Source organism: Malurus melanocephalus, unplaced genomic scaffold, assembly GCF_030028575.1.
Source record: "Malurus melanocephalus ecotype Western Australia unplaced genomic scaffold, MMel_1.1 scaffold_622, whole genome shotgun sequence".
Taxonomy (NCBI): domain Eukaryota; kingdom Metazoa; phylum Chordata; class Aves; order Passeriformes; family Maluridae; genus Malurus; species Malurus melanocephalus.
In genome coordinates this window covers 114930-136688 of record NW_026623854.1, presented here as the reverse complement: position 1 = coordinate 136688, position 21759 = coordinate 114930, and the positions used below count along the sequence as shown (strand labels likewise).

The window sequence follows — 21759 nt, the reverse complement described above, 5'->3', positions numbered from 1 at the left end:
GGGATGGGATGGGATGGGATGGGATGGGATGGGATGGGATGGGATGGGATGGGATGGGATGGGATGGGATGGGAGAACTTCTCCCCTTGAGGGTGATTCCCTGCTGGTAAAAGGAAATAAAGGCCCAACAAGAAAAGTGAAGATTGAAAGGATCAAGCCTTTGTTGGAACCCACATTCTGCTCCCACACTGTTCTCTCAGCATGGCCATTGCCAAACTCTGCCTTTCTCCACCTTCTCCTGCTGAAGTAAACATACATTSCAGGGTGGTTTTGGGTCACTCGAGATTCATTTTTCCCCATGTYGCAATGGGACAGCCAGAGCCCAAAGCAGATGCTTGTGTCCCCAAGAAGTACAGCTGTGGCTCCAGCYTGCTCTGCAGCCAGTATGCACAAAGGTTTATCATGAATCCTTCCCCAGGGCCGGGATAAAGCACAGACTAAACTGTTCCTTGCTTCAGCTCCCTTGGGATCCAGGGCACTAAATAAAGACAGGCCCAGGATTTCAACATGGCCCATGCAGGGCTGTGCTCAGGCAGCTGCTGACCTGGCTCGAGGCTGGCGTGAGCCTGGCAGAGCTGCCCTGTCCAGCCCTGCCACCCATGGGGGATGCTTACTTGGGTGTCACTGTGAAACATCCTTGCCCAGGGGCCAAAGCTTCTGCTCCAAATCCTTTCCAAGCCAGGCCATCCAGGCACTGTGCAGTTGTTGGGAGCTGGATCTGCATGGATGACGTGAGAGCAATTAAAGTGAGGATATGAGCAACTCGCAATGCTCTCATCCTACAAAAACCCAAACCAACATATTTCCATCCTTGAGAAGTGTCACTCAGCAAATCCTGTGAGTGGGAGGGGATGTAGTTCACACATGTGGGATATGTGGGGAGGGGAGGGCTCGGTCCCTGCCCACGCTGCTCTGCAAGGACACCGGGTTGTTGTCCCTGGCAAGGGGCTGCCACCCTGCCTGCAGGGGCACAGTCACTCTCGGATTCACCACTGTGTAATTCCCTTGTCCCAGAGATTTGTAGCCATGAAAAAAACACCCTGGGGGAGGGAGGAAGACCCCAGTGGGGTCTGGTCTCAGGCCAGGCACGAGCACCCACCCAGCCCTGGCTTTGGGATGGCAGTGCTGGCTGTGGGTGCTGCCCAGCCATGCACCGTGTCTTGTGCTGTGTTCAGCTCCATGAAGGTGAGTGACCCCAAAAATCCCCTGATGCTGACTGGGTGCACCCCTACGAGCTGCCGCCACACACTCCAGTAATCCTGGCCTTGCACTTTTCCAAGAGCACAAGCAGAAAGAGGCAGATACCCACTCCCAGCTGATTCCTAAATTCCTCTTTCAGACTGGACTGGTGGGGTGCTTCCCCTCCAGGGTTCCCAGGAATTCATGGGAATGGCAGCACCGTGCCCTAAATTCAGRCAGTATGTCCATGGTGAGAGCTGGGGAAGGAGAGCGTCCTGCAAAGCTGGGACCATGCAGCTCCCTCCATCCACAGTCCATCCCCTCAACACCAATGCACACAGCCAGGCTTGGGTTTGAATATCCCAGAGCACGATGTGGTTTCAGCTCTGGAAAGCTGGCTCCAAATCGGAGCCAGGGACCAGGGAATTGGCACCAGATGTGTTTGTGTTCCCTTTAAATGTGGGAGGCATCCCTCGCATCCCAGCAGAGCTGCAGTGCTGTACCTGCACCCTGCCTCACACCAGCACTGCCTCAGACYGGAGACAGCAGCTGCAGGGGACACCCCAGGGACAGGGAGGGACAGCATCCACAGGGGCTGGGCACAGTGCAGCACACAGCCACAAGCCAAATGTTTCTGTTAAAAATCCCCTTTGCAACACCCTCGAAGGATGCCTGGTTCCCCAGTTCCTGGTGTACTGGTTTGGGGGCTCTTGCTGGGGTRTATAGCTGGGAGCCCTCCTTGCTGGCAGACATGGCTGGGAACATGCAGCACAGGCAGGGAGCAGGCTCTTTGGGGTTTGCAATAATTGCTCCTCTTTTCTCTCCTCTCTGTTCCTGTGTGCACCTGCAGAGATCCCGGCTGCTCCCCCCACCACGGCCGCCAGCAGCACAGAGGAGCCCGCAGGTACGTTCTCTGCTTTTCATCTCGGTGCTAAATGTCTCTTCAGCAATCATTCCCCTCGAGATAAATTGCATTAAATACATAAATCCTGTTGTTTGTACCAGTACAATTGGTTTCCTTGCATGTCCAAATGTGTTGGAAACAAGCGTGGAGCATCCTGAGAGACTGGTGTYCCTCAGAGCAACTGGGAGGGCAGGGAAGGTGCAGGAGATTTTCCCAGAGGTGCTGACTCTGTGAGCACAGAGGGGTCACCCAGTGTTGTATCCATGTGGAACCACTTGATGGAAAAGAGGTAAGGACTTTGTGGTTACCTCCTCAAGAGGCTGGGAGAGCAGTTCCACTGAGTTTTCCCATGGAAAAGGGCCAGGCAACTAAAAATCCTCCAAAAGGAAAAAAAAAAACGTTATTACAGCTCACCACTGCATAGGAGCATTCCCGGTATTTGCTCAGATCTGTGTATTTCTTGTGCCAAGCAATMTGAGGTGCTGATGTGACCTGTGTATGTCACAGCAGTGTCCTCATGTCCTCAGGGTGGGGCACAGCTGTGGTTTGGGGCATTTTGGGGACACCTGTGTGGAGAGGTGTCTCGGTGCCAGGGAGAGCAGGARAAGCATCTCCATTCAGAGCAGGATTCCTGCAGGGACAGCAGAATGGCTCTGCTGGACTGGGATGACCGGATTGGTGGCAGCTGCAATCCAGGGGATTGTCCCCAAAAAGCTCTGGCACATCACAGGATCTCCGTCCTCCCGTTCCCTCTCCTTGTTCTTGTGCCAAACATCACCATCACCTCCCCCAGCAGCACTGTGCTGCACCCCACCATCCTCCCCTCCTGATTTACACCCCTACAGGGCCAGCACCTGCCCTCCACATCACCGAGGGTCTCCCCTGTCTCCAGTTGTCCTGGGTTGGATGGCTCTGAGCAGGGGACAGCAGGAGCCAGAGGGTCCCAGGAAAGGCTGACTTGTCCGGTCCCACTGCCTGGAGGTTCCCTTGGTATTTGAGCCCCAAGGCAAATGTGAAGGGCAAGAGGTGTGAAAGCTGTTTACTTTTGCCTCAGCAGTGCAGGAGGGTTCATAAATTAGGGAGTTCGTAATGAAAGTGATGGATGTCACCTCGGATTGACCCCTGAGCTGAGTCCCTGGCAGGGTTTGTCACCCAGGCTGTGTACTCACCAGCAGCCCCATGGGGGAAACCCAGGAAGCAAAGGGACAAGGCCTCCAGTCCCCAGTGCCACAGGAAGGTTGATCCCAGGGTTCTCCATAGGGCTGATTTAAAAGTCCAGTTCTGCCCCATGTACACAGAGCAATTCCACATCCTTGCCGTGGCAGAGGGGCTGTTTGGGGATCTAAAGCCCAGCTGAGTTCACACAAAGCTGAGAGCTGAGAGGATCCCAGCAGGGTCAGAGACTTCCCTTAGCTGAGGAGCCCTGTCTAGAGGCTGAAAGGGGGTCATCCATGTTCTGGGGGTGATGACAAATGCCTGGACAGGGTCTCATGGATCCCTGTGTCCCTGAAGGGCTGAATGTCCCCGCTCCCTGCCCGGAGGAGTGACCAGTCCATCCCTCCTGTGCCACCTCACAGTGAAAGCCCAGTGAAACCTGAGCCAAGTTGAGCAACCCAATGGGCCTGCCATCCCATCCTAATTCTTCTCACAGGGATTTTATTGGAGTTTTTGAGCACCGTTTTGCCTGAGGAGTTTGAACCCTCCCTATTTCATCCCTTTTCCTCATCAGGGAACTGTAATGGTACTGTGTCCTGGCACCCCTCAGCTCCAGCCTCTACCCTGCTGAAATTGTGAGGCTTTTTGGCCAATCCCTAAATCAGAGTGTCCACAAGCCAGAGCTCCATGGGAGCAAATCAGAGATGGAAAAAGCCGTCAGTGGGAGACTTTGAGTGCAGCCAGTGGTGGGAGAGGCACTGCTCAATATCCTGTACCCGTGGCCACGAGGGACAGAAAGTGGYCAAGAGCTGAGGGAGCATCACTCCCACCTGAGACACTGCAGAGGACACAGGCCAGAGCTGGCCTTGGAAAGAGGGGTGGGACAATGTCAGCTTTGGYGTGGGGGGTCCTGCCTGGATCTGCTTAACTCTCATGGGTCCCAATCARTTTGGGAAAACAGTTCAAAACTGAATTGTTTAGATGAAATGCATCCATGCTCTCCCATTCCAGGAGATTGGAGGATAATGAGGGRCTGCTCCTCATTTTTGCTGCCAGGCAAGAGGAGCCTTTTCAGGTCCTTTTTTGGTCCCTGTCTGAGAGAAGAGACCACAGTGAAGGGGCAAACAAAAATAGCAGTGGGGGTGAAGGTTTACAAACCTGCCAGTCACTCCCTGTCTTATCTGAATCAAATCCAGATTTACTCAGGAATTATTATCTGAGGTGGATGATTTCAGCCAGCAAGCTTAAATAAAACCAGGTGATTGGACTGATGCAACTCACATGGTTTTCCCTTGGAAATCAACGTCTGCAGTTTCGAAACCAGATCTGACCCTTCCAAATGTCATTTTGGGCTCTTTTGTTCCAGGATGGTGAGGAAGGGGCTGGATATAAATGCAGGGAAGGGAAAAGCCCATTCTGMGTGATCCCTGGGGCTCCCCCAGGGTGCACAGACCCAGAGCAGCTCTGGYTGTTGGGTGCAGCCTTCCCAGAGGGCACAGGAGACCCAGTGTAGAGCTGGTTGCATGCTATGGGATCCAAATTTTAGCCAGAATCCTCTCCCAGGAGCCAGAAATGGGAAAAATTGGCCTCCATAATGCGCTGAACTCCTGTTTCAGCATCATTTGCAGGCAGTCAGGGTATTTCTGCCCTGAAAAAGGGTGGTTTTTCTTTTGTCTCAATGACTAAAGCTGCAATTTTTKCCTGTCCATGCCCAGRCTGAGGTGAYYCTCCCAGAGTTTCACACTCCCAGGTCCATTCCACCACTCCTGGGACACATCCAGGGTGAGCAGCAGCAATGGGCTCCTCCACCCCCAGCAGCAGGGTAAAATGCAGATTTCAGTGGGTGGCCACAGGCTCACAGCCCATTGCCATGGATAGACAAGGAGGAAAAAGGGGTCCTKTGGGTGGGCTGCCCCCAGCACCTGCATCACCCAGGGAATCCCCTGGATTAACCCCCCCTGCTCCCAMTGCAGGGGCTCAGACAGCTGAGAGCCACCTCATTTCCAGCCTGCCAACCCTCCTGTACCTGCACATCCTTTGTGGGGCCTTTTTTTGGCACAGCAGCTGCACCCCCCAGCAGAGCCTGAGGCCWMCTGTCCCCAGCCCACGGCCACACCWACACTGTGACTTCCACTGCAGCAAAAGCTCCGAGGCAAAAGTGACAGTAGGAAAGGATTAAATATCCCACAGTAGGAAAGGATTAAATATCCCACAGCTCCTCTTTGTGAGCTGCAGCGGGTGGAAATGAGGAGTCACCCCTGTGAGCCTCCAGCTGCCTCCACATGTACAAGGGTGCCAGGCTTGCTTGGAAATGACAGTGTGGGGACAGGAGTACAGGAGCCAGCCTGAGTTTTCCTTCGGATTGGAAGCAGGGAGCTGTCCCAGCCATCCCCCAGCACTGATATTCCCTGAGCAGGAGTGTGTGTGTGTGATCAGCAGGGCTGGAGCTGGGAACAGGGCTCAGCCTCATCCCTGAAGGGCTCCTGGCTCGGGGGAGCTGCCAGGCTGGGGCTGTCCTTGGGGAGGATGCTCCAAATCCAGGGATGGAGGGACTTGAGGGAGAAAAGCCCGAGCCTTTGGCCCTGAGGAAGTGTCAGCCCTGGAGAGCCGGGAGCATCCCACAGCCCAKGAATAAAGGGCTGCCTGGCTCCCTGCCGTGCAGTCGGGAGGGGAAATCGTCATTTCATTCAGCCCGGGGTAAATCTGGGCCCAGCCTGGGGCTCTCCAGCTTTGTACCCATCCCCCACTGAAAGGAGGAATTCATTCAGCTCTGCACGGGCATTCTCTGCCTTGTCTGGGCTGTAAGCGAGGTGATGGATGGACTGTGTGATTGACTGATTGATCAGCAGCTTCCAGCTGCCTCTGAAAGGAGGATTCTTACGGTGATCCCCCGTGTAAGGCTGGCAGCACAATAGGAGAGAGGGGCTTCCAGTGAGGGAGATCCTGGCCACTTCTAAACAGCTCAGAAAGTCTGGGGGGAAAACCTAAAACACCCCCCAAAACTGCTGGAATGCCGATCAGCTTCCTGCACAACTGMACCGTGCTCTAATCATCCCAGTGCAGGGCTGCTGCAGCCCCACATCCATTCATTCCTCCATCCCTGCATCCCTCTACTCCCAAATCCCTGCACTCCTCCAACCCCACATCCCAAAACCAAATTCCTTCCACCCTTAAATCCTTCCATCCCTCCAACTCCACATCCCTGCATCTGATTCCCTCCACCCCTAAATGCCTCCATTCCTCCACCTCCTTWTTCTTTCATTCCCATATCCCTTCATCCCTACAACCCTTTATCCACACATCCTCCATCCTTCCATCCCCATACCCCTTTATCCCCATCTCCCTCCATTCCTGCATCACTCCACCCCCAAACCCCTCCATTCTTCCATCCCCATATTCCTTCATCCCCCTATACCTCCATTCCTGCAACCCTTCATTGCCACATCCCTTCATCTCTCCATTCCTCCATCCCACATCCTTCCATCCCCACATTCCTTCATCTCTCCATTCCTCCATCCCACATCCCTCTATTCCCATATCCCTTCATCTCTCCATTCCTCCCTCCCACATCCCTCTATTCCCATATACCTTCATCTCTCCGTTCCTCCATCTCACATCCCTCCATCCCCACATTCCTGGCTTCCCATAAACTCTGGACACCATAGCCAAGGCCTCAGCTTCAGAGCCAGGACTGGCGAGCTCAGCACCACTGTCAAACACATCTGAAAATTCATGATGACGATTTTGAAGTGAAAGAAACTGATCTTCTCTCCATCCTGGGACATTTCCAGAGGCTGATTCCCCCTGGTGACACAAAGTTCTTGTCTCCAGCAACAGATCCCTGTTTCTGCATCTCCCCAAGAACAGAAACTGTGATTTTCCCACTCAGCTGGGAGCTGCTGTCAGGCAGGAATTTATGGGGCGCTCAGCTCTCCCGAGGACAGATGGTTTCCTAAGAATGTATTTCATGGTGTTGGCAGTGCTCTCRGCAGAGCACCCCTGGATCTGCACCCCATGTCCTCAGCGTGTCCTGGGGCTCAGCACTGGGATGGATCYTGTGGGAAGGGGGCAGGAAATGTGAGTGTGGTCCTGGGAGAGTGGAGAGGAGGGGGCAGAGCTGGGGTGGATGAGCTGGAAAACTCCGTGCTGGTGTAGAGTTTCCCAGTGCAGGGTTGGTTTCCCAGTGCAGTGATTGTTTCCCAGTGCAGGGTTTGTTTCCAGTGCAGGATTTGTCTCCAGTACAGAGTTGGTTTCCCAGTGCAGGGTTTGTTTCCAGTGCAGTGATTGTTTCCCAGTGCAGGGCTGGTTTCTCAGTGCAGGATTTGTTTCCAGTGCAGTGATTGTTTCCAGTGCAGTGATTTGTTTCCCAGTGCAGTGATTGTTTCCCAGTTCAGGGTTTGTTTCCCAGTGCAGGGTTGGTTTCCCAGTGCAGGGTTGGTTTCCCAGTGCAGGGTTTTTTTCCAGGGCAGCATTTCCCAGTGAGTGTCTGGCACAGCCGGACTGTCCCCACTGTGTCACCAGCAGCCATTGCCTGCCTCCTGCTCCTTTCGATCTGGGGAAATTGGGATGCCACAGGAAATGATGAGGCCACAGCTGCTCTGGGCACCCCTGTCCTGAAACACCCAGAAATCCCTGAGGCCGTTCGTCCCCACCCCAAACTGGCACGGGGCAGCTCCGCAGGGGGCTGGGGCGGTGTATGTGGGGTTCTCCCTCTGCACACCAGGCCCAGGGCTCCCCGGGATGGACCAAGTAAACCCAAACCGTGCCCGGAGCCAGTGCCGGGGTGCTGCCGGGCCACAGCTGGGATGGGAGCAGCCGATCACAGGGAGCCTGCCAAGGCCGTTCCCCTGCTGTGGTGGGGACAGCCCGGTCACATCTTGGGGGTGCTGGGGTCCTGCTGGAGCAGCGGGGCTGCTGGTCCCCGGGCCCCGCTAGGGCKGCAGAGGTGGGAAGGGGCTGCGGGCTCCCGGGAATCGCTCGCTGCCGCTTTACAGCCGCTCCAGGCGAGAGGCTTTAATCTAATTACATGCTTTATTTGCGCCAATTTGTTTTTCAATCAATCTCGCTCAGCCAGAAGAAAGGAGGCTACTGTGGGCTCATTTGCACCTTCTTGTTCCAAGGGAGAGGTTAATGGCCGTTATCCGCTGGGATCTGCGGGCCCGGCTCTCGCTCGGCGGGGCTGCCTGGCCGGGATTCTCCTCCCGCAGCAGGGRCAGCGAGCTCCCAGAGCGGGCACGGAGCGGCCGCGCTGCTGCCCGGGCATCTTTGGGACACGCTGATGGTGGGGACCCGCTGCAGGCAGGCTCGAGGTGCTCCTGCCAGCTGCTCCCGAGGAGCCCTGGCATCCTGCACGGAAGGTTTTGTGTATCCATTGCCAGGGGCTGCAGTGGGGTCCCAGGGGAGGGTTTGGGTCTGCAGAGCACCAGAACAAACAAATAAACAAACAAGAGTGGAAATAAGTCCTCCYGCTTTTCCTGCTCTGCTGGAGAGTGGCACAGGGCAGGGCTGGTCTCGGTGCCCCCACACTCCTGTGCTGGTGCCAAGGGCGCCTCAGCCCAATTTGGAAGATGCTCTGGTGCCCAGCAGGTGCCCCTGCCTTGGCAGAGTGGTCACAGACCCATCTCAGCTAGTGGGACAGACCCCTGCCAGCTCTGGAGACTGCTGCTCCCAGCTCGGAGGTGACCAAAGTCAGCCCAGCTCCTGGGACAGCCCAGGAGGTGACCAAGGACAGACCAAAAAGTCTCACAGCTTCTTGGTTAAATCCAACCCAGTGCGAGAGGCTTGCTGGGCACCCAGGCTTGGCACAGCCTCTGTGGGCAGATCCAGGCCCCTGGAACCCCGCTCCACAAGCTGAGCCTGTTTCAGACGTGGGGACCCTCCTGTAGATAACACAGCAGGCATGGCTGCAGCAGCCCAGCCCCAGCTCCTCCCAGGCCCAAGGCTCAGAAGGGATGTGCCTCCCTGTTCCAGCTCCTGGCCATGCTGGAGGGATGGCCAGGGCCACCGTGCTGTCCTGCAGCTGGCCAGGGATGAAGGRCACTCATTGGCATGTGATGATTGCAAAGGGCATCGTGCTCAAAGATGGCTCATGGTCAGGTGAGTGAAGAAGAGGCAGTGAGTGATACCAGATGCAATTGGTGATACCAGACCCAATTGGTGATAGCAGACCCAATGACTGATACCAGACCCAACTGGTGATAGAAGATTTAATGAGTGATACCAGACCCAGTTGGTGATACCAGACACAATTGGTGGTAGCAGACCCAATGGGTGATACCAGACCCAATGGGTGATACCAGACCCAATCAGTGATATCAGACCCAGTTGGTAATAGCTGACCCAATGAGTGATACCAGACCCAATCGGTGATAGAAGATCCAATGAGTGATACCAGACCCAATTGGTGATACCAACCCCATGTAGTGATACGACTGTAGTGAGAACAGACTCCTGCTCCACTCAATCGCTAGGCGAGGGTGCAGCAAAGCACAGGAGAAGTGATCCCACTGCTGAAATTAATAACCTGGGAAGGATTCCCTGCATTAGCTTTGCTGTTTTAYTAAAGCTTCTTTATATTAAAGCAGTCAGCTCTGAGACAAAGACTCCCAGAGGAGCCCAGCCCAAATTAAATTACAGCGGTGATCCCTCACAGTCACTGTGTGCTGTGTACGCCAGACACCGCAGGGATGAGCCCGTCCATGCTCCCTGGGAAAGGAGAGGGCTGCTCCAGAGCATCCCCTCCCTCAGGACGTGTGGTCAGCACAGGCTGAGAGCCAGGAGCTTGGAGCAAGCAGAGCTGGAGCTCTCCAAATGACTCTAACAGCCATTGCCTGGGACTGAGGAGGAGATGGGAAAGCCATTCTTTGGGGATGGAAGCAAGAGGCAGCTTCAGCGCTGTAGGAAGGGAAACAGGAGTTCATGGTCACCTGGAGAGATCTGCAGAGGTCCAAGAGCCAAAGGCGTCCCTGCTATAAGGGCTACAGGGGGATCCTGTCCTGTCCCAGTGCTGGACTGCATTTTCTGCTGTGACCCCTGGGAGTGCGGCTCCCCAGTGCCTTTGGGATGCTGTGGGGTAGCTCACAGAAAGGTTTTCATGCCCAGTTTGAGCACCCAGCTCTGTGCCCACGCTCAACCCCAGAGCAGGTACACACAGAGATATTGTGCCCCTGCCCTCTTCAAGGGCTGCCTCYCCCTACGCACCCCCTTTCTGATCCATGTGCTTTTCTGCATGAGCTGAGGATGTGGGGTTGCTGCCTCTAAAAGGTGCTGGGAATTTCCTTCCAGAGTCTGAACAGCCTGGAGGAGCTCAGTCCCGTGGGGATGGGGCAGCAGGAAGCTCTGCAGACCCACGGAGCAGCTGCTCATGATGTCCCACACACCCCACAGGACTCCAGACTGCAGCAGTCCTCGGGAGCACCTGGAACCATTTTGTGGTTGTTGGATGGGCTCAGGGAGCCAGCCCAGGGCTGTGGTTGAGAGCACAGACACAGCTGAGAGCTGGGATTCCCCAGCTCCTGGTGAAGGGAGGGATCGCTTGGGTCCAGCTTCAAAAATGCACAAAAATGCACAAAAATGCACAAAAATGCACCTTCCTCCCCCTGGAGGCACTGGTGGGGGTTCTACAGCACTAAAACACAAATCCCATCCCTCAGAGGGGACAGACCCTCTCGCAGCTGGGGCTGATGGAAAGGCAGGAGTTGCAGCAATGCACAGGTTTAGGGGCACCTGTGGAGAAATCTCTCTTCAGCTGAGATTTGTCCAGAGCCAGTGGGGACCTGAGAGCTGCTGTGTCCCCCATGGTCACTGCTGCTCACCCCAACTGTGAGGGGCAGCCCCTGRCAGAGGATTTCTGACCAGTAACACTGGGGAGGCAGACAAAAGGGCAGGAATCTGAAAGCTGTTCACCACCAGCCTCCCCGTGCATTAGAGAAAATCAAACTAGTCCCACCCGATGTGCACTGACCCACTCTAACTGTGGCTGGGACCCCAATCCATTTTCTCAGTCCTGCTCTCTCTGGTGAAGGAATCACAGATTTAGGACTTGATATTTGGAGCTGCACCTTCATTTAGTGGCTCAGTCTGGCTGCACATGCCACCCCATGACAATGGGAAATGGGGCTACACAGACCTGCACCTTCAGGGCCCCCGGAGAGCACAATCCCCTGGGAGGGAAGGCAGGAAAATGCCCTTCACCCCCAAGTGCTGAGGTCAGGCTGTCACGGCTGGGGCTCCCTCCTAAGCCACAACACCTCCACTTTGGATCGCAGCCCACAAAGGCATTTAGGGCTCTACCTGGGGGAAATCAATAGGAATTTAGCTGCATAAATTGGGATTAGAAATCTGAATCCCCTCGGGGATCTAAGCCTTATATCTGCATTTCCAGTTAGGTACCCAGGCCAAGAAATGTGGCTTTAATCGCTCTATCATGTCAGAAGCACGGGGCCTTTAATTTCCGTTCCCGACATGTGGCTTTCGCAACGGCTCAAAGCTGATTTTGGAACTGCAAGCGCAGCAAGAGGCGCCTGCTGCAGGGTCTTCCCTGGAACAACACTCAGCACCCCCAGCTCTGCTGCCAGCACCTCCCTCCTGCCCAGCCCTGGGAGCATCAGAGGGGGATCCATTAACAAATCATGGGATGGCCACTCAGCACCCCCCAGCTCTCAGCCTCACCACAGCAACCTTGTTCAAACAACCGCCTGAAATGAAGATGTTTAAACAGAAAAAATTCAACTTTCTGGGGAGAAAAAAAAAAAGAAATTAAGCAAAACAAAGAAGGTGTTTAGCTGTGAAAATTCTCTGCCCAGCCAGAGAATTAGTTCTATCAAGGGGATGGGCTGAGCTGCAAAGCTGCTGAAGGCTGTGCTGACACGTTTTACTGAGCTGCGAGCGACACGAAGCAGCCGCCTGCCACCTGCTCCCCCTGCGAACAAGTAGCTCCAGCAGCCTCTTCCCCATCCCCTCCCGCTCTGTTTATCTGGGAAACGCGGGGAGTTTGGGCTTTGCCCCAGGCCGGGGCTCTCGGCCGCGGGGAACTGGAGGGGAGGAGCAGGATGTCCCCGCGTCAGGATGCAGGGCTGACAAAAAAAAAAAAAGGCACCAAGGGCTGGTTGTGCTTTGGGGTTGCGGCTCTGAAGCGGGAATTTATGCTGGAATATTTGTGCAGCTGAGCAAACTCGGGGAGGAAAGTGCTTGGAGGAGGGGGCTTGGGTGGCACCATGGGTTTGTCCTGCACGTGGGGCTGTAGCCAGGAGAGTTTGGGCGCTACAGAAGGGTGGCTGGATTGGACACGGGCTGAGAGGGGCTCAGGGAGGGCAGCTAAGGCTAGGCAGGCCAAGGAGGACAGGGCCATAGAAGGCCAGGAGAAGGGGGCAGGGCGGGGAGGACAGGGCTGAACAGTGTTGGGAGGACAGGGCTGGACAGCCACACGGTGAGCASCAAGCCTTTCTCTGCACCCCGTGTGCAGGGGACACTTGTGCAGCACAGTGGGACAGAGAACTGGGCCGAGCCCATCCTGGTGCCCCCCAAACCCCTGCAGGACCTGCTGGACAGGAGCTGGGTACTAAAGGGTCTACTTCAGGCAGCTCCTTTAATTCTCAGCCTAGTTTTGGCCTGGCCCTGGCATCACCTTGCACAGGCAGGTTATCCCTGGCTGCTCCTCTGCAGCCTCATGGAGAGAGGCACCTGCAGGAGCAGGGAACCTCTGGCACAGCCAGGCAACGCAAGGCTTGGGACTCCAGAGGTTTGTCACATAAACAGTTGGGAACAAATTGTGCAAGAGTATCATTTGTGTCTCCTGTGCTCACCCACRAGTCACTGACAGCTCCACATCCATCCTCTCCTCCCCTCTCTGCTGGCTGCTCCTGACTCCCATCCCTTCCTCAGCTCCACCATCACTTTCCCTTGGAGAGCRGCAGCTCAGCAAAGCTTCCCCAGAGCCCAAACTGCTGAAATGAGGAGAGCAGGGTCTGTCCCTGCAGAGTCCTCTCCATGCACTGTGCCCAAGCCAGAGGGACCTCGCAGCACCACCCCACACACATAGAGCACCATGCTTGGCTTGGACAAATCCCATTTGCCCTCCCAAAGAGGCCTCCCCGAATCTCCACGTCCCCCAGGATGCAGAAGAGCTCTCCACAAGAGAGACAAAGGAAATGAACTGGGACAAATCCCCACCCACGGGAACCAGCGCTGGCATCTGCTGATTCCTGGTGATTTACACCCRCTGGTTCTGGCCAGGCTGGTTCAACTCGAGCCAGCTGAGGTTCTGGCACCACCCRTGGGGCTGGGGAATGAGCAAGAGAAGGAGAGGACAGGACAGGRCTGTGTTTAGGCAAAGCAGGGTCAGCCCTGGCTGGAGCTGGGTGCCTTAAGCCCCAGGTTGTCAGCCCAGGAGCAAGAGGCTGTGGGTGCTATGGCCATGTGGTGCCATCCTGCAGGGTGTGTGGGTGTGTCCCATCACCCCACAGGCTCCCTGGCTAGCAAACAGMCCTGAGTGGRTTCCCTGCAGGTCTGTAATCCCAGRCAGAGTGGAGTTATCGTGGCAGAGGTGCAGGGATGGGAAGCTCAGCTGTGCTCAGGGATGTTTCTGTGGGGAAAGGGTTTTGGCCTGGACTGCCGAGCAGTGGTGTCTCTGGTTGCTGTTCTTGGAGTGGATCCCAGATCCACTGCCCCAGGTGGGTCTGCCCCAGCCTGGCTGCTGGGGTCCCTTGTGGGGCTGAGCTGTGGGTGTGTAGTGGGGAGCTGCTGCCCACCCCCAGTGCTCGGGGCCAACTGCTGGACAGCTTGTCCTGGTTTGGCCAGGGCAGCAGGGATGAGCAGCCAGAGCTCCAGCTCATCCCTGCTCCACTGTTCACTGCCCACCTGTCCTTGGGTCACCTGCTGTTCTGCCCRGGGGCTGAGCTGTGACAGCAGCAAGGAGTATCTGCAGAGCTCCAGGATTTCTGTGCCAGGGATAACCAGCATCATGTTCATCACAGCCACGTTGGTGTCCTAAGGGCATCGACAGTCTGGGTGCCAGAGTGGTGCCAGCAGCCCGGTGGAGCAGCTGATGGCTAATGTGTYCCTTGTCACCCCCTGCTCCCCCAAACAGCTCAGGGGAAGCTTCCCTGGGCCCTTAGGTTGCCACACAGACATTCAGTTCCCTGACAGACTTTTCCTTTGATATTTATGGTCAGGAACATCTGAGCAGTGTGYTGGATCAGGAACGTTTCTGTTCCCTGAGCTCGGTGACACCAGGCAGCCGTGTCCCATTGCATGGTGGCACCCTGCCACCTGGGCATGACTGGGACTTTGCTAGCTAATCTCCATCCACTGAACTCCAATTTCTATGGAATAGCCACTCATTTCTCAGCGCATTTTAAGTTTTACTTGATGTTCAGTCATGTTAAATGAGAAAAACAAATGGGAGGCATCAGTGGCTGGAAGCCCTCAGCATTTGAGGTGCTGGGCTGTAGCTGGGCAGAGAACTCAGCTGGGGCTTTTGGAGGAGGAAGGACCCCACCTCAAATCCCAGGGTTTGGGTTTGGCCCTGGCTGGGTCATGCTGGAGGAACTTGGAGTCTTGTGCTCCCAAGGGTCTCTGCTGAGGAGTGGGAACAGCAGGGAGCCATGGGGCTGAGATGGGGACTCTGCATGGCCACACTGAGAGGGGCTGGGGCACACAGGAGTCACAGGGGCTGGTGCTCAGGGCTCCTGGTGGTCTTGGCACAACCCTTATTTGGGTGTCCAGGTCCCTGGCTTCCTTCTGTTGGYTCCCCCACTCCAGATGAAGGAGAAGCTGCTGCTTCCCTCAGGCTGGGTCTGGCTCTGCTGCCGGAGGAGAGTTCTGGATTTGGGGTCCATGAGATTTCCTAGAGCATCTCCTCTCCACCTGATGAAGCTCCCCATGGTTCTGAACCCACCTCCAGCTCAGGGACACCTCCTTAACTGGGACTGGTGAGCTGAGAGGGCTCAGAGCACCCAGTGCCCCACATCTGCAGCCCTGGGTGTCCCCCTCACCCGGGCTAGCTCTGAGCATCCCCTCTGAGATCACGGGCCTGTCCCCAGGCTGGCTGGCATGAGCACAGCCCCTGTGGGCACAGCCCCTGTGGGCACAGCAGAGCTGCAGACAGGGCTATGGCTGGGAGATGCTGCTGCAGCCATGGCCCTGCAGCCACTGCCCAGCTCTGGGCCTCATTGTCCCCTCCCAGCTTCGTTTGGTGTCAGCACCAGGTTCTGACCTGGGATGGGGCAGCYCTGGATGTACAGACAGCCTGGGGAGGGAGAGGCTGGAATGCAGCACCATGGGAAGGGACCKGGGGGTCCTGGTYGGGGGACAGTTGGCTCTGAGTCTGCAGTGCCCTGGAAGCCAAAAGGGYCAYGGTGTCCTGGGGGCATCAGGCYRGGCAGGGAGGGGATTGTCCYGCTCTGCTYGGGCTGGGRCAGCCTCACCTCACTGCTGGGGGCAGTTCTGGGCACCACAATGAAAGAAAGACATTGAGCCAKTGGAGAGYRTCCAAAGGAGGGTAAGGAGGTGGCTGAGGCCGGGGAGGGGTTGTGTTGGCAGAGATGGAAGTGTCCAAGGGCCATCAGTGTGCCAAGGCCTCCTGCTGTTCACAGGTGTGACCTTTTGCCCTGAATAAGGGGGTTCTGTGGCACCAGGGCCTCTGTGGCACCTGTGGGTGCTGAGGAGCCATGGGATGTGCATGGGCAGCACGTCATGAGCCCACCCCAATCCTGGCAGCTGGCATGGGGTGGCTYCTCTGCAGCCACCCACACTGGCATGGCCATGGTGCCACGGGGATGTTCCCAGTGGTGGCTGGAGGGCTCTGCCCACCCACTGCAGCAGCAGGTCTGGGGGACCAGTAGCTCTCAGGGCAGGGCTGAGCTCTCTCTGGGCTCCAGGGCCATGCCAGCCTCCAGGGCCATGGCAGTGCCAGGGGGCTGTGCCCAGCTCCAGGCCGGTGGCAGTGCCATGGGGGCAGTGCCATGGGGCAGTGCCCATCTCCAGCCCGGTGGCAGTGCCATGGGGGCAGTGTCCAGCTCCAGCCTGGTGGCAGTGCCATGGGGCAGTGCCATGGGGGCAGTGTCCAGCTCCAGCCTGGTGGCAGTGCAGGTGGCAGTGCCCAGCTCCTCCTGGCTGCACTCCCGGCCCTGCTCCACCCAGGCCAGGCCGGTGCATCCCCATGCCGGCAGTGGGGCCCATTAGCAATGGCCAGCTCCTGCCGGGGTGTTTGATTTGCACACAGCAGCAGAGTGGACACCGCAAGGCCCCGCTAATGCTTCATGGGCTGCTGCTCCCCGGGCTGACCCACATTGTGGCCGGCTGACCCCAGCCCCGGTCCCGCGGCAATGAATGCCAAAGGCTGCCATGGGTCCGGCCCGCGGTGACAATGGGGCCTCTGTGGGCTGCGGGCAGGCTCCCGGCGGGAGCTCACAACAGGGGAATCTGTGTGGCTCTCCAAAKCTCTGGGTGGCACAATAAGGGAGGCCCCGGGGTCTCCCAGGAAGACAGAGGCGGCCGGGGAGGCGATGGCAGGGAGGGAGGGAGGATGGACTCCTTTGTGAGCAGCTTTCTTTAGAAAGGAAGGGCTCTCTGAATGCCCTCTCAGCCGACCCGAGCGGGGCTGGCAGATGGATATCACAGGCACGCTGCTTATTCAGGGCAGGCTGCAGCTCTGAGCCGGCCCCCCTTCCCCCAGCCCTCATTTTAAGGCTAATTTGTTTTGTTAATGTTTTCTTCCCTCCCCCTTTGTCCGTGCAGATTGTGACTCGTACTGCAAAGCCTCCAAGGGGAAGCTGAAGATCAACATGAAGAAGTACTGCAAGAAAGACTACGGTGAGTGTCCCCTCTGCCAAGGAAGAGTGACACCCGAGGGGTGTGGAGGAGGAGCGTCCCCTCGGGAGGGTCCCCAAACTCACCTGGCCCAGGCTGGGTCCCAACCACAGCTCTGGGAACGGTTTCTGCCAGGTTTGAAGAGGGCAAAAATGTTCTCATTACCCTGTTTTTCTTATTATCCTATGGTAATGAGAAACGACATGCATCCCCCAGGCAGGTGGAAAGAGGAATCGGTTTATTGCAAAAAACTGTGTTTTAAAAAATCATTAATTGTTATGGGTTTACATTCTTGTGAAGCGTTTTACCCACCAGCACCAGAAACATGTGATGGTCAGAACCAGCCATCAAACACCAAGGTGTGAGATTTCACTCGCTCTATCCCTTGTTTTCTGGGATTATGTCACTTGTTTTTCACYTCCAGTTTAGCTGAATCATTCCYAGAATCCYTCTCTGCTTGGCCAAAGTAACAGGAGAGAGCAAGAGTTTTATGGGCTAACAAGGYCCTTGTTTTATAAGGTTTTACTTAACCACTACAGCAGCCCTGGGCAGTGATGGCTGGTGGCTCAGGAATGCCATGTGTCACCTGGGAAATTGGGATGAGCACACGAGAAACCCTGGTTTGGGAGTTGTCTCAGCATCTGCAGGGCGACTCATATATTTCAAGTGTTTTCCAGTGTCTTCTGGGCTAAGATGGCACCATGTCCCTTCTCCTCTCACTGTGCTGTTACGTGCCACAGCTTTCAAAGATTGTCCTTTGCTGTGGGAATGAGCACAGTTCCCTGTGCCCTGGATCCAATTCCCTGGTAATTCCCAGGTGACTTCAGAGGGTGATACAGCCCTGGGACAAGCCAGGAGACTCTGGAATCAGGGCCCCAAGAATCCTTCCCCAGCTCCACCTTGGAGCAGGCACATCCTGAACTCCCTCACCTCTCTGCTCGTGTTTCAGGGGTTGTTTCAGGTATGGGTTCATTCCCATGGTCACCAGTGAGGCCATGCAGGATCCATGCAGGACAAATACAGGGTGACCCCAGCAGAAGCCGGACAAGGGATACTCCACGTTGGTTTTGTGCTCTGGCACCTCYCAGTGAACTCGGGGAAGGAAGAGGGATTGGAAGCAAAGGTTTTATTTGCATTCCCATTTATTCTCCTTGTGGCAAAAGGGACAACAAACCTCCTTGGCAAGGGTGAGCCGCCAGAGCTGAGTGTGATTGTGGCCACCAAGRCCATCCTTGGAGGAGCTGCTGGAGGTTTGTCAGATGGTGGAAAGGTCCAAGGAATGCCTTTTTCCTTGGATAAAAGAGTTTAATGGCATGTGAGAAGCTGCTAGAAGGCTGTTCAGGATATATAGATGGGGTTACTAAGGACAGGAGTGAGGCTGAGCCCCAGCTAACAAAGCTGTGGGATTTTCCTGTGGGTGAATTCTCTGCTGGCTGATAAGGCACAAACACCTTTCSTACATGTGGATGTGCATCCCTTCATTTTCCCACCTGGCTTCTCCAGAATCTCCTGAGGGCTGAGCTCTGGAAAGGGGAGAAATCAGCTTAGTGATTGCAAGAAAATCAGACCTRTCCTGGTCCAAATTGGCCTCAGGGGTTGGGAGAGTGGGAAGGAGGACAGAAAGTCACTTGCATCCCTCGGGAAGCGCATTTCCAGCTGGGCAGTTACCTTTCCCTGTGGCTCTCGGAGTGAGGCTTGGGAGGTTTTGGTGGCAGCAGCACCTGGGCTTTGCTCGAGGGACAGTCCTGGTAGGGTTTCACTCCCCAGCTAATCCAGTCTCACTGTGGCTGTTGGATGTTTGGGTGGCAGCTCCCACTGGGTTTCACTGTAGGTTTGGGTGGCAGCTCCCACTGGGTTTCACTGTAGGTTTTGGTGGCAGCTCCCACTGGGTTTCACTGTAGGTTTGGGTGGCAGCTCCCACAGGGTTTCAGCGTAGGTTTGGGTGGCAGCTCCCACTCGTTTTTGCTGGAGATTCCAGCAAACCCTAGGGGGCTGTGGATGCCTCAAGAGGTGTCCCAGGCACCAGAAACCCCTGGAGCAATGAGCAGGGAAGAGATCCCTCTGGAGCGGTGATTTGGGGAGCTGGAAAGAGCTTTTGCCTTCTCCTCTATCCCTCAGCATCACTGCTGCGGCTTCCCAGGAGAGCCAGAGCCCTTTGCTWGGGCTGGTGAGGGTGAGGGGGACAGATTGGGACTGGGGTGCTCCCACCCGACCTTCCCGGCCATGGAAGGGTCCCCGACAGCCCCACGGCCCCAACCAGCCCCTCAGGCACGGCAGATTTGCTTTTTGSAGGACAACCCACGGCGGTGAGGCAGTGGGGTGAGCGCTGCCGGGGCAGCCCGGGCTTTCAGCGGGGCCGGGCAGGGAAGAAAGGGTTGAAAAGGTGCAGGGAGGGATAATAAAGACTTTGGGACTGACACCCCAGCAGGAAGCCAATTAGGAGGCTCTTTTCCTCACCGTTCTGCTGGCATCGCTGCGCTGAATGTCCTAAAAGGCCCTAATTAGCTTGAACAGAGTTCCTTCTCCCCGGGCTCAATCGGGAGCTATCATCCGCCCCGCGCTCCTCAATGGGGCTTTTAAGCTCCCCGCTTCATTCAGCCTTTCAAAGGGGATATTTTCCCTTATTTATTTTTCGTATCTGTTTGTTTTTGTCGGGTTTGCGTTTTTTTTTTTCTTTTTATTTTAAATTGGGCTTTTTCCCCGCGAGATGGGTTTGGGTGCAAATATTTGGAGTGAAACAGGACGCGGGGAGGGAGATTCAGGGAGGGGGASAGGCAGCAACAGAGGCAGAAAAGCTTTTTCTGGGTTTATTTTGGCTGCGTGGGGGAGCGCAGGGTCACTCAGCTCCCAGAAAACCAGGGAAAGAGGAGGGGTCTGCTGGCTTGGGGGCAGTTAAATCCTGAGGAAGCAGAAGGGATCCCTGCTGAACCCACTGCGGGTGGAGATTCCCAGAAGCAGAGGGGATTATTAGATGAGAGCAGATGATGCTGATCCAGGTGATGCCGGAGAGTCCTTTACTTCCTTAGGTGCCACATTTTCAGCCCGATTTTGGGGCTTTTTCCACTCTCTGTGTGGTGGTAGAGGAAACCTGGAACTTTAAATCTTCATTTTCCCCCTGACTGTAAGCTGCCTGTGCTGCAGCAGGGCCTGATCCTGCACGGATGATGCTGGAATGTTTTTGTCCCAGCCATGTGGTCCCTGGTGTCACCCCTGTGCCGGCCCTATGCCCCCAGCCCAGCACTGGGGAGGGAATGGGGCTGAGGAACAGAATCCTCATCTGAAAGGTGAGATCATCTGCTCACTTTGCCCTTTCTTGGAAAAAAAAAAAGTAAAAAAATCCTTCCTTTAGCGGAGCCTTCTCTTAGTCACCCCYTTTGTCGAGAGGAGCTTGGCAGGGGCTGCTGGAAAAAAGCAAAAGTGTTTTCAAAAGGCAGCTTGAAAAGAGGGAGGGAGGGGGGAAAAAAACCTGAAYCCCCAGAAAAACCCAAGGCTGGGGGCAAGCACCAACCCCGGTGCTCATAGCCCCTTCCACTGCTCSGGAATGTGGAGAAATCCCATTCTCAGAGCTGAGCAGTCCCTGCTGGAGCCACGTGCTGAGGGAGAGCCAGGGCAGCGAGGGGTCCCCCAGCACCAGGGCACACCCAGGCCGGCTGGGATTAGGGATCATAAATCTCCAGTATTAAACCGGTAGGAAATTGGCAAACGAAGCGAGGCAAAACCGCCGCCAAATAAATTAAAAACTGAAAAAAAGGGGAAAAAAAAATCCTGTTTTAACTCTTTGCTCCAGTGAGGAGCCAGCACTTTGCATTCCCAAACCCAGATGGTGTCRGGGTCAACTTTTGCTGCTGGTTGGAATAAAATCCACATGGCCTCTACTCCACTTGTGCACTGAGAGAGGAGCCAAGCCTTCAGAAAATCCTTTGGTTGGGACATCTGTGCCTGCCACCGCTGTCCCCAGCACCCCTTCCACCTGGCCATATTAAAGACCCTCAAACTGCTCTGTTTCCACTGCCACTCCTTGGGATCTTTCCCAGGGGCCAGCACAGCGATGCTCCCCAAATTTCCAGCTCCCATGGACATGTCCAAGGATACCTGTGATATTCCAGAATTCCACAACAGGCACAAATTTGGCCCTGTAGATCAGCCCTGAGTCAGACTGAGCAGGGGAAACCTTGAASTCAGGAGATTTATCACAAACCCCAAATGTAAATTCAAAAAAGCATTAAAGAATTAATTTTCCCCCAGGCTTCCTCTTTTCATGGCAGCCTGAGGAGWTTTGGGGCCCTGACTCACGGTCTCTGAACGCTGCGAAGCGCTGCTTTGCTTTCAGCCTTCAGCAGCTGCCCTCAAATGTTGTTCTGAGACTTTGGGCTGGGTTTTGTTTTTATTAATATCAAACTCTCCACTTCCAGGTTTTCATCTCCAGCTTCCAGCCCTTGGGGCTTTGTGGTGGCTGGAGGCTCCCAGCCAGGCCTCCAGGAGCATCCCTGAGCTCCAGGGATACAGGAGGGGACCAGGGACCCTCTGTCCCCTCCCACAGCCCGGGCACCACTCGGCCACTTCTTCCAAAAAACATGTTTTGGTGCGACCTGGAAGGCACCATCCAGGGGGAATTTGTGGGKCAGGAATGTCAGTGTCAGGTGGGATGTGGTTCATGGGGCAGCCTCTGTCGTCACCAGGATCCAGCTGTCCCCCAGTCCCCTGGAATGGGT

General features: G+C 55.8%; 1 protein-coding gene across 1 annotated transcript in view; it reads left to right on the top strand.

Moving 5' to 3' along the window:
- NTN1 (netrin 1) overlaps window positions 1-21759 on the top strand; it is a 95900-nt gene that overhangs the window by 69297 nt on the left and 4844 nt on the right. Inside the window, exons 4-5 of the mRNA XM_057383303.1 lie at window positions 2030-2083; window positions 16976-17050. Of these exons, the coding sequence (XP_057239286.1) occupies window positions 2030-2083; window positions 16976-17050 (129 nt within the window). The remainder of the gene's footprint in view (window positions 1-2029; window positions 2084-16975; window positions 17051-21759) is intronic.